Source organism: Lissotriton helveticus, chromosome 4_1 (assembly GCF_964261635.1).
Source record: "Lissotriton helveticus chromosome 4_1, aLisHel1.1, whole genome shotgun sequence".
Classification (NCBI taxonomy): Eukaryota; Metazoa; Chordata; class Amphibia; order Caudata; family Salamandridae; genus Lissotriton; species Lissotriton helveticus.
In genome coordinates, this window is record NC_136063.1 from 644,346,552 (window position 1) to 644,363,723 (window position 17,172).

At 42.8% G+C, this 17,172-nt stretch overlaps 1 protein-coding gene across 1 annotated transcript in view; it reads right to left on the reverse strand.

The window, feature by feature from the left end:
- The window catches only part of LOC144827270 (uncharacterized), a 197,676-nt gene that overhangs the window by 42,185 nt on the left and 138,319 nt on the right, over positions 1 to 17,172 (reverse strand). Inside the window, exon 3 of the mRNA XM_078685648.1 lies at positions 13,792 to 13,949. Within this exon, the coding sequence (XP_078541774.1) occupies positions 13,792 to 13,949 (158 nt within the window). The remainder of the gene's footprint in view (positions 1 to 13,791; positions 13,950 to 17,172) is intronic.

Here is a 17,172-nt window from a genome sequence, read left to right on the forward strand (position 1 = left end):
TCTGTAGCTGGAGTGTTTAATTGTCAGGGTACAATATTTTGATTTAATGAGCGGCTGTTCACATAGTTTCCCCCAAAAAAGTATTGAAGGTGTGTAGAAGGGAGTTTGCATGGGAAGAGGAGTTGGCAGGGCAAGAGAATAATTTAAGCATTAGATTAGTGACAGAGAGGTTCTTGAAGCATCTGAAGATTTCTTTTTCTCTTTTAGGCTGACCTCCATTTGTTGATAGGAAGCAGGAAGATAGGATAGTGAGGTAGTCGGTAAAGTCCAGGGGTATGGTGGGTTTAAACTGGAGTGTTGGTGTTGAGAACATGAGATTCAAGGTGTGGCTTTTAGAGGGAGTTGGTTGGATGGTGTGCGGTACCACATTAAATGTGTAAATAAGGTTGGGGAGGTTACATTTGTTTTTTTTTAGCTTGTGTTATCTGCGAAATTGTAGTCATGCAAGAATGTCTGGTGTTGAATGGATGAGATGACTGAAGATATCTGAACATTAATCAATGAAGTCTATATTTTGCCTGGGGGCCTGTATATGAGATGGAGGTGGTGCTCTACGTTGCAGAGAGTGGAAAGTGGCATGTCAGGATCTCCATGAGATTGAAAGTCACTTGCTTGCCTAGGGTACAGGATGAGAGGCTTTATAGATAAAAACAAGCCCTTCTCCCTTCTAAGTGGAAGGTCATCATGATGGAGGCCGTAGCCAGTGGGGAGAGGGAGTCTAAAATGTGTGAGAATGTGAGGGTGAACCTAGTTTCTGTGATTAAGAGGGTTTCTAGCTAGCGATAGGTGATGAGATTGCCACTGTTTGATGCATGGAGTACTGCAGCTTGACCGTTAATGAGAATTTGTTGGAATGTGTGTTTTATAGTTTCAGGGTGGGTGTGAATTAGTGGACTGTGTATGAGGTTGAGTCTATATATTGTGAGGATGCTATGTGTGTGTTTGTTTCTTCTAGGTCTTGATGTGATAGTGGGGATTGGCAGTATGGGGTTCTAAATGAGGCACAGGATTATATCTTACCTAATAGGTTCCAGTGCAACAGTTGTCCTGGCAATAACATGTCAAAATACACAGTGGCCTTGTCTATGAGTGTCATTTGCTGGAAATGCCCAAGCAGTGGGATACCCAGAGGAGTTGATTGAAGTAGGGAAAGACAGAAAGGGATGTCACTTCTGTACATATGAATGCTGTGAAATGCAGTGATGTATGTTCCTGTGAAGACAGATGATGGAGTGAAGTCTGCTCACTTATCTTCTTTACAAAAATCTTTTGGTGAGATGTTCCTACCTGTACACTTCCTGTAGGTGTGTCACGCCTTAGAACTCATTGGTCTAATTCCTACTTATTTTCCTCAAGTGCATTAGCATAGGGCAACACCTTGCTCATAATAATTAGGACGGAATAGCACTTAATGTGTGTAGAGTGTTGAAGTAGTCTGCAAGGCTAATACAGTCAGGACCACGTCGCTGTGTTTCGTATTTGTAGTCAGGGAACAAGTTAACCTTACTGTTCTCCATGTAGTAGGGACCGTCTGTCCGTGCTTTCTGCAGCAACAAGTCTCTATCACGGAAATGCAACAGCCTTGCCACCAGTGGCCTTGGGGGTCGGCCCTGCTGGGGTGGCCGTGCCGGAACCCTATGTGCTCGTTCTAGAGTATAGGAAGTAGAGAGGCCCTCGGGCGCTACCACAGTTTTGAGCCAGGTCTCAAGGTACTGCAGCCTGTCCGTCCCTTCCGCCTTTTCTGGAAGACCCACTACACGGATGTTGTTCCGGCGATTACGTCCTTCGGCATCCTCGGCCCGCTTCTCTAGCGATCCAGTACATTCGTCATTGTGGCCGTGAGGTCTGTCTGCAGAGGTTCAATGGTTTAGAGCGCTCCCTCCACCGTTTTGACCCTGTCCGCCAATTTATCATGATCAGCGCATAATAGGCCCAGCCCCGTGGCTACCTGCGCTATGTCCTGTTGTAGCGGCGCTCGGGAGTCCGCTATCGCTGCCAGGATTTTATCCAGCTGGCGCTGTAGATGGGGATCACCCGGCTGCTTGTGTTCCTCCTGCTCCTCTCGATCAGGCGATTCACTTTCTGCCATTGGCTGAGCTCCGTCTTTTTTCCCTTCTGGCTTGACCATGGCTAAGCACCGGTCATCGGGGGTCCTCCCGCCCCTCCAGCCCGCTGTGCGCATAAGCCCCGCTCCAGGGAAGACCGCCAACTCCTCCTCTTGCCGTACCACTGTGTCGGGTCAGGCTCTCCCGATATCTGCTCCCCCCGTGGGGAGTCTGCAGTAACCCCTGCCGCAGCACCCCCTAGGTCCCAGCCGCCACGCAGTTGAACCGCAGATCAACTTCAGGTTTCAGACCTCCGGGAGTCCCGCACCTCGCACTCGGGCCATAGTAGTCGTCCTCTAGGCGTCAAGGTAACAGCGCCACTCGGCTCGCCTGCGCTCAGGGTCTTCCACCGGATATAGCCGCTCCACCGATTCTCGTCCATCCAAGTTTCGTTTATAGGCTATGGCCACCATCTTGGTCCGCTCCGTTCTCCACACCCGCCAACTTTCCGACGGACGACACCAGGATACTAGAACAGGTCCCGGTCCCAAATCGCTGCTAGTGAGATCACAGTCCCTTCCCCTTTCCTTCTGTCAGAGTGGGAAATCTGGATCTCCGGTTTATCACGATTTTTAAGGGCTCAGCTACGGAGCTCGCGATTTAGGTGGCCGCCATCCTCGGCTCCAAGCCACGCCCCCTCCCTGAGTTCTGTCAACTATTATGCAAAAGTATGATTTTGATTATTTTTTAACTTAAACGATATGTCACGTAGTATGTCGACTGCAATATATTGTATAATCATGGATTGTTAAAGCAAGATAGCAGTGAAAGTATATTGAAGATTTGGGTTTTATAATGGATTGAGATTGTAAAAACACAGAAACAAAATAGCACCTGGCTATATGATCAAGGCTGAGTTTAGCAGCCGAAAGCATAATGGCAACAAACTGAAATAAAGATCACGTCACACTATACAGCAGTGTTATCAGCACTTTTTCCTCATATAAAAGGAAGTTTGTGATATATTTATTATTTATGAAGTTTCAATGAATTTGTTTGGATTACAGGCTCCTGGCACTTAACTAAGCCTGAAAGGGCTTCCAAATCATTTAAATCCTCTACCCTTAGGGTTTTCAAACTCAGGGACTATCAACACCAAATTCTTAGCCTACCAAGATAATGTGTGAGATTTCATGTAACAAAAGGCATGTTTGCATGCTTTAGCACAGTACAATAGCAATCCACCCTGAAAAGCCTAATGGGCTTTGGCATATATATTTCATAATAAATAAATTAAACATACTGCCTTTATCAGAAGTTTTCATAGTAAACAGACCAGACATATGGAATCTGAAGTATGTTTTCACAATGAACTAATCAGGTCTATAGGTTTTATCATTGGCTTTTTCCTATACCAAAAAACAGACCTACAATATACACATAAGTTTTCCCACAAGGCAGCCATCTCCTATACCATAGTAAAATTACAAATATGTTCAAAATTGCAGTCAAACAATTTGAAATCCCTCCTAAGAGGGACTCAAAGTGTTATCTGATGTGTTCCAGACAGCAGAACAGTTACCTCCTACAATAATCTGTAAGCTTTCATGCAATACCTGCCTACAGGCTTGAGTCCAGTGTAGTAACAATCCACCCTTAAAAGCCTACATCTTTAACACTTGCGTTTTACAACAAAACATTTCTACTGGCTTTGACGCAATGTTTCAGAAAAACTGAGCAAACCTATGGAATCTGACGTAACATTTCCCGATGAACCAATAAGGCCAGCAGAATCTACCATTAGCTTGACCCCATTCCCAACACAGGACTCCTGAAGTGTGCGTACACTGACGACCATCAAGCATACAGTTATCTAATTACATGTTCCTGCAAAATTGCAGTGGGGCAGCAATACACATGCCCTCTCAAAAGGACCTAGCAAGTGTTATCTTATTAAAAGCTTGAACTACAGATAATATGCCAACTAGACGTTCAAGTGCCAAACCTTTTGGTGTATATCAGGGGTTCTTAGCCTGTGGTCTGAAGACCCCTGGCTTTCCGCTAGGCCTACTCATGAGATCTGCAACAGTTTTACAAAATTAAATAATATTAAATTTAATAGAGCAAAATGAATAAAGCATGTTAAGGTAAAGAAGCAAAATTGAAATTTGTAATTTTCTTTCTATATTTGAGAGTGAACTAAACTAAATATTTCAACATTTTAGCATTTGTTTGGTGTATGTTGGTTTTTGTATTTTTTGTGTATTGTTCTGAGGTTCCAATCATAGAAATTCATAGAAATTGCTTACACCGGGGGTCCCTGACTTCCAACAGTGGCTTATTTGGTGTCCCTGGACTTAGGTAATGATTCAGTGGGGGTCCACTGAAGTCAAAAGGTTAAGAACCACTAGTATAGATCATTCAGATAGTCTAGAGCATCAGATGCAGCAAAAAAGTCAATACACTATCAGATGGTTATGTATTAAAACAATATTAGCACATACTTATTCACAGACAAGCCTCCATGTTTTATTCACCAGGAACAATTCCATACTGCTGTGTGATATTTAGGAGATGAAGGTTTTGGAGTTTTTTTTTTAATTAAATTAGCACAGTTAATTAAAACCATTGCTATAGAGTGTAAACATAGCACAATTATCACGTTAAAAGCAAAAACTAAGAAAACCGTCAAGGTTTAAGTTCCTATACATATAGCTAAAAAGGCAATCTTGTAGTTACCATTGTAATCACATAACAGGATTCCAAAGCCTAAAACAAAATAAATTAGTACAGGAATACTAGGCATGGGGACGAAAAAAGTCTGTTATAAGTTTTTTTTGGGGGGGGGGGGGGGGATGGAAGAGCAGGGGCCAAGGAGGGTAAAAAAAGATTGTCCAGGAGTCTCACATATTTTCCAGTCCTTGCAAGCACTTGAGTGTCTAAGGAAGTAAAGCAAAGGGCCGATGCCCAACATGTCCTGATGCCCCGTTTTAAATATAAGGGTTTTAAAAGAAGTCTTCTGGGAGCGTCAAGGGCGGGTCAACAGCACAGAAGATGCACCATGATTCGAACATGTAGTTACACAGTCTGCAGGCCCCCTCCTCACTTGTTGGAGCCCATCGGTTGAAGGCAGTGGAGCGCAGACCTAGGAGACGCATGAACATTATGTTCTTCCGAGCCACTGCGTTCAGATTTTCCAGGAGGTAAGATTAAGGTACCCCAGGGAGGTATGAGATATTCAGGGGAAGCAAGAGAGTTGATGTTTTTAGAGCCTGGGAGTCCATCCGGTGGGAAATTTGTCTGACCTGCTTATTGATAACCTTTTTCCAGACTGTATATGGAATAGTGTTTGTGGTTAGTAATGAGTTATCGATGTCTAGCGATCTTATGGCCTTGATGATTTGACGATTCCACGGATTTTCAGGCTGGCAAGAGTTTCTTTTAACTGGGCTTTTAGGGTGTTGTCTGCGGCTTTTAGTGTCCCTATAAAGTATTTCAGGGTATCAGCCTCACAAAAAATAGATTGTCTTTGAAGGCCCAGCTCCAGTCGTAGTCTTGCCCTGTGGATGAAGTTCGGAAGATGGAAGATTTTTTTATAAATGGAAACTTAGGCGTGGTCGAGACTGGCAGAGCATGCGCCAGGGAAGGCCTGATGCCCATAGTTTAAGGCGGGGAGAATAGTGGCTTTAATCGCCTTCAAAATGGGTTCTGCAGAATGACTACTCAGAGACTGGTTAAGTCGGATCAGAGAGTATGTTATTGCTCCGGCTCTCTTTTTAAAGGCGGCTAGGTGAGCTGATGGTCTAGAGGATTCGCTAAACCAGACCCCCAGGTAATTACATTTTGATGTTGTTTTGATCTTTGCGGGCCCAATGTTCCACCTTAAATTTTTCTTGTTCTTGCAACAGCCGAATATCAAAACCTTTGTCTTTTCCTGGTTGATTTTTAGAGCGTTAGCAGTATTATATTTGTGGAGCGTGCTTAAAGCTCATTGAAGCCCAGATTTTGCCTTGTCCATTATAACAATATTGTCGGCATATTGCAAAATGTGTAGATTCATTTTTGCAAGGCCCAGTTTTGGCGGAAGGAGATTGCTTTTCTCCAGGAATGTTCCCTGGTCAGCGGTGTAAGGGTTGAACAAGAGGGGGGCGAGAACGCAACCTTGCTTTAGGCCGTCTGAGGTTGGAATTTTTGCAGAGACTGTCTTTGGGCCAGTTCTAACTCACACCCATGTGTTCTTATGCAAGGAGATAAAGGCTCCTTGCAGACTCAGAGGGATCCCCCACTTGTCTAATTTCCTCCATAAGGCGTTACGAGACACTTTATCAAAGGCAGCGCTGTAGTCTGTAAAGCAGCAATAAAGAGGTAGATGATTTTTTTTTGTGCTGCTTGTTGACTCAGGATAGCTAGAGTGTTGATGTTGTCTATTGCAGAGGCCGAGGATCGAAACCCAGTTTGAAAATATGGTAGAATGTTGTTTTCTGCTACCCATTTTTCTAGTGACCTGAGAAGGCACCGGGCATATACCTTGGCCTCAAGATCTAATAGGGCAATGAGCCAATAATTAGCTGGAAGAGGGGGATCTCCTTTCTTAAATATTGGGCATAAGATCGAACCTGTCCATGAGTCTGGTAACCGATAGGTAGTAAACGCGTTGTTGTATAAGGGGACCAAAAGCTTGGCCCACTCTTCCAGCGCACATTTGAATACCACAGATGGAAGGCGTTGGGCCCGGAGCACCATCGTTTTTCAAGGCTTTCAAATACTTTGAGACCTCGGCGGGAGTAGCCAGCTCATGGATTTCTATCTGCGTAGTATTGACACAATCTCTAAATTCGCTCACCACAGTGTCCAGGGTGTCAACGCAGTATTGTTGAATCACATGCTGGGCCTAATCTTCTTCACGGACCGCGTTCTCTCTGTTCTTATTGGAGGAACGAAGCTTGTTTATGTGGTTCCAAAACTGGGACAGTTTTTTTTCCCTTTAACAGGGCAAATATTTTTAGCCACTCTTTCTGTTCTTTTTGTTTCTTAGTTGGTTCTGATGGTTTTTTAAAGGCTTTGCGCAGTGAGGCCATATAGTTAGCAGAGTGCGCAGTGCCTTTCGATTTCTGCAGGCCCAGAGCCCTCCTTAGGGCTCTTCTTTGGATGGCTAACACCGGGTCAAAAGTCTGCTTCGGGCGAGGCCCGTGGGGTCTGTGGTGAGCTTCAGGGCCTGTAATTTAACAATGGCGTTGTCCCACCAGTGATGGAAGTCTGTGGGGGCATTGTGCGTGGAGTTTGGAGTTGCTCCCATAAGCCAGGAGCCCACCTTATCAGAACCCGAGGCGTCCCATTTAATACGTCTGACTATTTTGAAGTTTAAGCTATGTTGTGGTAACAGTTAATTAAGAGCAAGGAAAAGACCCTGCTTAAGGTTTAAAGACCAGTAATTAATATAGTCTGCCCTGCCGTTAAGTTCCGATAGATGGGAGTAGCTGCGATCTTGCACCTGTGTTTGATGAAAATGGAGAGGCCCCCAGAAGGTCTTCCATAGGAATTGGGCTGGGAGGCTGATTGAAAAAGTTTGTAATAGCCGTGGAGAGGCGATGGAGATAGAGACCAAGTCTCTTGAAAACAAATGATGTCATTTTTATTCAGAAATCCACAGCTGATTTGGATGAGAAGGTTGACTTTCACCCAGCCACATTCCAAGAAGATGTTTAGGAGATCTTGCTTTACAGTACACTGTCTACCACACCCAAAAGGGCTTGCTAAATAAGGAACTGTTCCATAAACATGTGTAGATCTACACCCATAGCTTACAATTATGACTAGTACAGGCTTAACTGTTTTGTTTGAATTCTCAAAGAATTCCAGGTGTACTCATGTAACCAGCTACACATGGATATTTGTACATAGTGTAAAATTTGACTGTCTGAAAGTGTGGCAATATGGAATTTGTACAAGACAAATATATCCTACCAGGGAAACCCATATCTCAACATCCCTCCCTGACACCTATTTTGGTCCTTTTGATAGGAGTGTATTTTCAGCCTTATCTAGAGTGACACGTATGTGAATATCCACAAACAACGGTTGGTCACCAAATTTCGAGGGCAGTTTTACCCTGAAACCCGCTCCAAAGGCATACTTTCTCACACATACTAATATATCATTATAATACATGGGGCCCTGCCATCTGTATATTAAAGTCTGTCCACAATGTCCTTTTTACAGGCAGCTTGAAAAGTAGCTGGTCTACTCTAATACAGTATTACATTTGACTTCTAACTTCATAATGCCTTCTGCCAGCAGTCTGGGTGAAGAACAGGTCATGCAGCATAATTTAAGCTGTAAATTAGAAAATGCAGCATAAATTGGCTGTTTATTCTTAGGATTCTTTTCTGAGTGTATCTGTCTTTTTCTACAAATTTTCAGCCTGAGCATTGTTTTAATTGCCTTAAATTAAGCTGATTCTAATATCCTTTTGCAACAAATCACTAACTGCTTTTTGATGTGTTTTAATTTCACACTAAGGGCCTGATTTAGATCTTGGCCGGACCACTTTGTTCCCTCCATGGCGGAGTTTAAAAGTACTCTTCTGAGCTGTCGGAATCCTGCCCTATTTAGATGTGGGCTGGCTTAACCGCCATCTGCCTTGACAGAGTTTTTCCCAACTCATAAACGGTTCGCCGCTGTCGACGCGGCAAACATCTCCACTGGCTAACATTACATCATCGTGAAGGTGGCGAGAGTTCATTGAGCCTATTTAGAATTCACAGTTGTGTTGGCAGTGTTCTAGCGGCAGGTTGCCGATGGAGTGATTCTGTCGCGAGACGCGGTCACAACTGGATTATTCCTGTTGATGTAGGATGGATACTAACACCTGATGTGGCGTGTTTTGCCTAATTCTTTGAACCTGCATACCACCCTATAAAACACACTCCATTTCAGACCACAACCCTTTGCCATTCCAGAAAAGCAAAACATTTTCCTGGAGAAGATTTATCAGAGTATTCTGGGTTTATATTTTATTTTCTTGTGCATTCTAAAATGTATTTTCTTTTACTTGTGGGTTCACAAATTCACTTAATTTAATGACATTGTAGTGACAGGGTGGAGAAATCTCCATTTTACAGAGGGAGAATTGTCAGTCATGGTGGATGAAATTATTAGAGTAGAGCCACAATTATTTGGAGCCCAAGTCCAAAATATAACCATATCTCAGGAAAGGAAAATGTGTGCCAGAATAGTTGACAGAGTGAATGCTGTAGCTAACAACCTGCGCACACAGGAAGAAATAGTAAGAGATGGAAAGACATGCGGGGATGAGTGCATTCCAAGCAATACCTGGAGGCCCAGAGGACTGGTGGTGGTTCTCCCAGTCCCACCGTACAGATTTTTCCCTGGGAGGAGAAAGTGTTGCAGATCCTACATCCTGAAGGCTTGACAGGAATAACTGGTGGAGTTGAGACTGGTAAGTTATACTTTGGAATGTATCGCTAAATCTGTCTTGTTTTGCACTTTAATTTAGCTGTTGATAAGCATTTTGCACCTTTGTTAAACATATAAACCTAGATATATTTGTAAATTATTTCTGTATTGTTTGTTTCTTTGAAGTTATTTGGTTGTCATTAAGATTACAGGTTTCAAACTCCATTACAATTCACATGTGAAGCAGGTGAAATATGGAAACTTGGAAAATGTTTTGTAATCAGAGTTTATAATCAGTTCTATTTACACAGATACAATAACCCAATCTGTATGTCTTTTCAGCATCTACAGGAGCAGGTGAAGGAGAAATTGGTGTCGTAGGTAGGGAAGCAGCTGGCCACTCGGTTTCAACTGGTGACTGGCATTGGGGCGACCAGCTCAACATCATCTTCAGAGGGCTCCCCCAGCGACCAGTCCCTAGTGGTGACAGACCCTAAAACAACTGTTCCACCTGCATCCTTGTCTGCTACCCAGAGAGCTATCTCAATCCTCCCTTATGTTCTCCGCCCAGTTGGCCAAACCCACTGCCTCCCTCTTAAAAGGGCTGGGGTCTCCTTCACTACAGGAACCGCACCCCCTGAGCCCTCAGCTGTGCTGAGTGAAAAAGCTATTTACCTCCTATGCAGATTTCTGTAGGCCAGACTACACCCATAAATGCCATCCAGGGCCTCAGTTGCCAAATGCAACAAATGGTAGCATACCTGGAAGACGTTCATAGTACGATGTCTGGCCTGCAGAGATCATTTACATGACTAGCCTCCTCGCTGACCACAGCCTCCCAACCAGCCCAAATTTGTGCTCCAACTCAGGCTCCTTCCCCATCATAATTCCCAATTCCCAGCCCTGTCTCAAGCACACTCACTCATTTGCAGCACCCACTTGAACAGACATAAGCATAAACACACCAAGAAACACAAGCACACCCCCAAACAGCAGATATCACACCCACACCCACCACCACATCCACCACACCCACCACCATACCCACCACCAGCACACCCACACCCAACACAATTACCACCATATCCACCAACACCACCACCACACGAACAAGCACCAGCACACCCACAAGCACCACAGCTACCAGCACACCACAAGCACCAGAATGCCCACAATCACCACAATCACACCCACAAGCACCGCAACCAGACCAACCACCTCAACAGCACACCCATTTAAACATACACACTCATACAAAACCACACCTACACCCACACCAGCCAACACCAAACACACACACTCACCCAAACACCACACAGCTATCAAGAAACACACACACAAATGTCCAAAACATATACCAGGCCCACATGCAACGGCACAACAGACAGACACACGCACATCACACGTTACGTTAAAAATATTTGTACCGCGCACGTTCACCAACGGTTTCATGGCGCTCTTTGACAAAGACGGTTACCAGGGGGGAAGGGTTACTCAGATGCTGACTGAAATAGGTGAGTTTTTAGCAGTGTGCGGAAACAAGCATAGCTGGAGCAGAGACGAAGAGTCAATGGGAGAGTATTCCAAGTGGAGGAGGCCAAGTAAGAAAAACACACATTAGCTCTCTCTACCTCCCAATTCTCTTCCATCCATCCTGCTCCCCATTCTGATTATTTCTTTGGTCTGGCCTTGACCCCTTCCAAACCTAAACCCACCCCTCCGAAACCCAAACTCACCCCTCCCAAGCCCATCCCTCCCAAGAAAGATCATTGAGGTGCCTCTTCTGTGCCCACTTATATGTCCCTTCCTGATGAGGTTGGCCTTAGCAGTTATATAGGAGGCAAGTTACCAACAAGAGCACATCAGAGCAATCTGACTATTGTAATTTGTACATAATATTATTTAAATAAATCAAGATTTTTTATTCCATCAAGTTTGTTGTGAAATTGGTTTTCATTTGCAATTGTTAGCTTCCTAGAAATGTTTATGAGTAAAATGTGATGTACATATTTTTATTTACCATAAAGGCAGGAAATATAACAGATGTTTTTAATGTCTACTATGTTAAGTGCACACACTGGTTAAAATAGTATGTGATAATGGTAAGTTGAATTTAGGTGCAAACATTCATCATGATAATGGACACTTACACCAAGACATAGATTTTTTTTAATGTCTTAATACAGGTGTGTTTATTTCAACTTGATAAGAATAAACACATATGCATTAAACCTTAGAAAATTACGTGACAAATGAAATTTGACAAAATACACGAATTGCACTAGACAAGGGGAAATATTATATGGATATATATGTTAACTGCAACAAGTTCAGAACTGACATTGATTTTACAGGTATTTAAAAAGTAAACTTTACACTTTGTCTAGTGCAATTTCGACATTATGTTACATTTCACTTATCCCAATGTTGTGTTATGCATATGTTTTTAATTTGACAATGTGTGCACTTTATTTAATCACACCTGTATGGTCACTTTTTGATTTTTTGACTGATGTCTTTTTTTGTATGTGTCCATTTATTAAAGCAGCTTGCTCCAAATTTAGAAATATAATGTAATCATGGACGGTGTGTTTCTTTACATTTCTTAAACATCAACATTGCACACATATGCACTACACATTGGTATGCCACTGCTTGTTTGATTGATTTAGAAACTGAATGAGTCCAGAGCTAAGGTAAACAGACAAGTCACACAGTAACAAGCAAAAGAAGAGGGGTATATTTTCTTTGTCGTCAAGCAGCAGCATCCAGGACTTGAAAGATCAGGTCCATGATGGAAAAAGAAGTGTGAAAGTGAGAAAAGTTGAGTTTCTGCCTTATATCCCTATCAATCTGCAAACACAGGTGTGGAGGTTTTGCCACCACAGTTGCATCAGCGGGAAGGGACATTGTTATTGGCCCAGTGGACAAAGTGGCTGTACTTCCTCTGACAGCGCTTTTCCCTATGGTGCCGTTGACGCAGGTGAAAAATTCTAATGGAGACTGCGGCACTCTGATGGTCTTTTTTCCCTGGACCCACCAGCATCTAAATAGAGGGAGTGGACCACCTAGTAAACGGACAGGGAATCCAATGGAAAAGCGACAGTGGGACCATTACCACCAAGATCTAAACCAAGACCTAAAGTTCTTGTTTATTTGTCATGTCTGCAGCTATGCTATCTCTTTCATATACAAGTTTAAGACACCAAGAATTTAAGTGGGTTTCGGTAAGGGTGATAGAAACTATGTATTATAATGAATAAAATACCCTCTTCCATACATTATAAGGATATTGCAAGCCACTTTGAAGTTCCATGACCTTAAAAAGAAACTTGGCATTTGGCCTTTCTCCTCTATATGATCATGGAACTCCTTGCTGGCTTGCAATATTCTAATAATGTAGGGCCAGGGGACTTTATCCCATATATATCATATAAGTGTGAAATTACATGTGACTAAATGAATTTGCAGGAGTAAATGTACGTTTTGTGAAATGCAGAAGTAAATTACACTCGTAAATCAAGCCTTTCTGAAACATATGTTTAACTTTGGTGAGCATATGGCTTAGTCAATTGGTCCACAGTGTTCTCTTATAACTAGAACAAAGGGCACTGTAACAGTTGCAAAGTGCCATGTCTTGAACTAAATAAACCACATGTAATTTAGAAAATTAAAGATGGGTAACAGAGAATTACTGGGATGCTTTTCATTAAAGGGTGATAGCAAACAGACAAGAGCGAAGCTCGAGTTTTCTATGATGCTATATATGGCCCCCATAACCATCTGCCCCTCTGTTCAACTGCTACACAGAGACAGCAGAGACATGGGGGAGCCATATATAACATAGCCTCTCCTCTCTGTTCCAAATTTAAAACAAAAATGCATGGCCTCCTACCAACCCAACACCACCCCCCCCCCCCCACCTCCACCCCCACCTCCTAAAATTCTTGTTCTTCCCTTCCCTCTCCTCCAGATGCACTGCTCTCAGAGAGCCCAGCCATAGTAGCCTGGAGAAACGTTACGGCATAGCAGTGGTGATTAAGTTGTTCTGTTACCCACCGTTGTTACGCCTTAGCCGAGAATTTTTAATTTGAGTGTTGATTTGAGTGTCCTGTCATTCACACTAAAAGCTATCCATGAGAGCTATGCACAACAAACACAATTGCTTCTTGCCATCACTAATATTTCCACAAATGCAATTTGGTCACATAATTTAATTATTTAGTGAGAAATAATATGACTTTGTGTGACAACGGGATAAACCTCTGGCACATCTATCTTGCTTTATAAGCAATAAGCACTCTAGATGATGTTACTTGAAATGGATTACCTGCACGTTTGTGGCATGTGGTACAGAAATGTGGTTCATTACATCGAAGGCAGATGGTGAAGGAGCTGTAGCATTTGTTCCTTCTAAATGTTCCAAAACAAGTCGCAGATAATGTGCAGCTGAGTCACGTGTTTCTCTGGAGAGCAACCTAAACGGTGCTAAAGAAAAACAGAATTAATCTTTTTTATGAAACACAGACACCAACACACACATTCCAAAACGGGGCCTGGACTGCTTGCCAGGAAGGCAAATTAGTCTGTGCCTCGGACTCAAATGTGCTTCAGGTATAGACACTCAGGACTAGATACACAAAGCTGCTTGTACCCCTAAATATATCTTCAAGGTGCACATAGCAATATACACCAAGATAAAAAAAAAACTGTTCCTGGTTCACTGAATCAATGAAATAGGATTTGACCTCATAATCCAAGTGTGACACAATACTAAGTGAGAGTAAACCATTTCACAGTTTCAGTTTTTGTGTGTTCCATAGTGAAGACACTGACTAAAGCTGATAAGGACCCATAAACTTTAAGGTTTGGGGATTTTTACAAAGCTTTTTTTAGGAGCTTCTTCGTCATTAAAATGGAAGCATAAATACACCTAACAACTGCAGGAATTAATTCCTTTCCAATGTAGGTGAGAGGATGGAGCACCACCAAATTAGTAAGTGAAGATGTTTCTCCATCTGGAAACATTATTTTCTACACAGGGAAACAAAAAAAGTAAAATGTAAGCACTAATGTGTAACATTTACACATGAAAATGCAAAATTTCTACATTTTTGTATCAGTGTTTGCCATTGTGAGTACATCTGGGAAGCGATAACAATAACATATTCCCATGAGTACTGCTTGAATTCTTTGAAAATTCCTTGAAAGTCAGAAATTTACATACATCTTTGGTATAGGCTCACAAGTGTAAATTTCCAACTTTCCTTTGGAAGGTTGTGTGATTTGGATTAGAAGGTGCCTGCTGGACTTTCCAGACCACCATACATGTGCCTGGCCCTCTGGCCAGGCCCAGTCATTTCAGGCCCACTCTGCTGCTTCGAGGCCCCCAGCGCTCACTCCTTGCACCTGCCTCTGTTTCTGCCTCTGCCTCTAACTCTCTCTCTCCTATCACTTTTACCTTTTTCCACTTCTCACTTTTTGCCCCATTTCTCACTCTTTGACTCCTTCTCTCTGTTTCACTCACTTCACTTTTGCCTCTTTCTGTCCTCTTCCCACTGTTTGGCACTCTTTCTCACTTGAGCCCTATTTGAACGTTCTTACTTTGGCCTGTTTTGTCCATTTTTCCACTCGCTGACTTCTTGGAACCCCTAAGAACCACAGCCACATCTCAGACAAAGAAACAGGCAAGGTAGCATACGGAAGAACTCCGACTCACTAAGTGCCCATGCAAAACAGAGGGTGCCCAATTAAGCAGCATCCATGACAAAAACAACACATTCAACTACAAATCAGCTCTCTGGATCTACCGCCAGTGAGGTAGCGCTTAGCACTCACTGAACGGACTCAAAACAGCTCCAACTCCTATAAAGAAATCTTCTCCATAGTGAAAGAATTCTTGTCATCAAAAACTTACCATCATCTACAACAATTTTGCATCCCGACCAGACCTCCCCACCCTTGGTATCCTCCAGTCTGATGACAAGTTCTCTCCACTCTCATTTTTCCCCAGTCCAATGACAAGAACAACCCAGAAACTGCCCTGATCTGATGGCAATCCATCACCTTTACGGAAACCTTCAACACCACGTACTCCATCCACTAGGGAGCCTCTTCAGATACCCATCCTTACATAATTTTTACCAAGGACTCAACGACATGTGCACATCCCTCGCCCTAATCCTTAATGACTCTCTCACTACCATCAAATTACCGAATGACTAAAAACACACCACGGTCTTACAGCTCCCGAAGAAACCCTTGGTGGACCTGCAGACACAGGCTAACCATAGACCCATCTCCCTTCTTCCCTACCAGGTCAAAGCTCTAGAAAAGGTCATCAACAACCAACTGGCAAACCAATTCAATGTCAATCACTCCTAGACCTCATCCAATTTGGGTTCAGACCTAACCAGAGCACCTATACTACCCTCATAATTTCCCCCAATGACGTCCACCTAATCATGTACAAGGGGCATACAGGGGACTCATCAAACTTGATCTCTATAGTCTTTAACACCATCTTCCACCCCATCCTCCCACTGCCTGCACAAGATCGGAAATTGAGAATCCAAGCAACAGCACTCTGATGGATCAGCTCCTTCCTCCAGGATGCATTCAAACAATCAGCCAAGTCCTGCACTCATCTACTGCTTCCAAACTGATTTGTGGTGTCTCTCAAGGCTCCTCACTCAGCCTGACGCTATTCAACATCTATATGAACTCCTTCTCCCAGCATTATATGCGTTCATGGACTCATCATCATCTCAAAACAGGAGAGCAATGTGTACCTAGTTATATCTTGAATCAAGTTGTTGAGCCTCAATGCACTGTTGTCTCAATACATGTGCAATAGCCATTATTTATCTTCTAGAACCACAAGCTATTCTCCTGAAGAAGGCGGTTATCCGCCGAAACGCGCGTAGAGACTGATGACGACATTAAACGGACTGAATAGATATGAAAATTAGTGTTTTTAATTATAGGAACATTGCTCAACAAATATAAATTTGCGCTGTATTCTTTTTATGTCATTGTGTACATTTATATTGTTTTTTAATATTGAATTCATGATATTGTTTGCCTATGTTTCTTATCAAAGGGTTTGTGCAACCCCTTTTTTAAATCTAAAATAACTCTTGATATGATATACATGTTGTCAATTTGAATAAATACATATATATATTTTTTCAGACTATTGGTTGTGGTCAGTGCATTGGGGCTGCAGTATATCCTTTTTTCATTAGTTAACCTAGTCATTTGAAGGTATCGTGTTGCCTAGGAAATGTTTGCATAATCTTTATTTACCCTGTCCTAAGAACACTATGTGGAATAAGGGGGTCCTTGTTTCATTGTAACTCATCATCATCTCTTACACCTAGCTCATCCTATCCCTCTTTAAAGACACTTCAAACACACAGCGAACTTCATCAGCTCCATGTCTGGGGTTGAGAACTGGATGAAAAACAACTGTCTGAAATGCAACTCTGCCAAGACACAAATGGTCCTATTAAAAAAAAGACACCTCTCTCTGGTCTCTGTCTGGTAGCCAGAGCTAGGACCAATGACAATCCCATTCAGTTCGGCAAGGGAACCCCTAGATATTGTTTGACAATCAAATCTCGATGTCCAACCAGATCAACACTTTTGCCTCCACTTGGTTTCATATCGTCAATCTCTTCAAAAACGTCTACACATGGCTTCCGTTAGA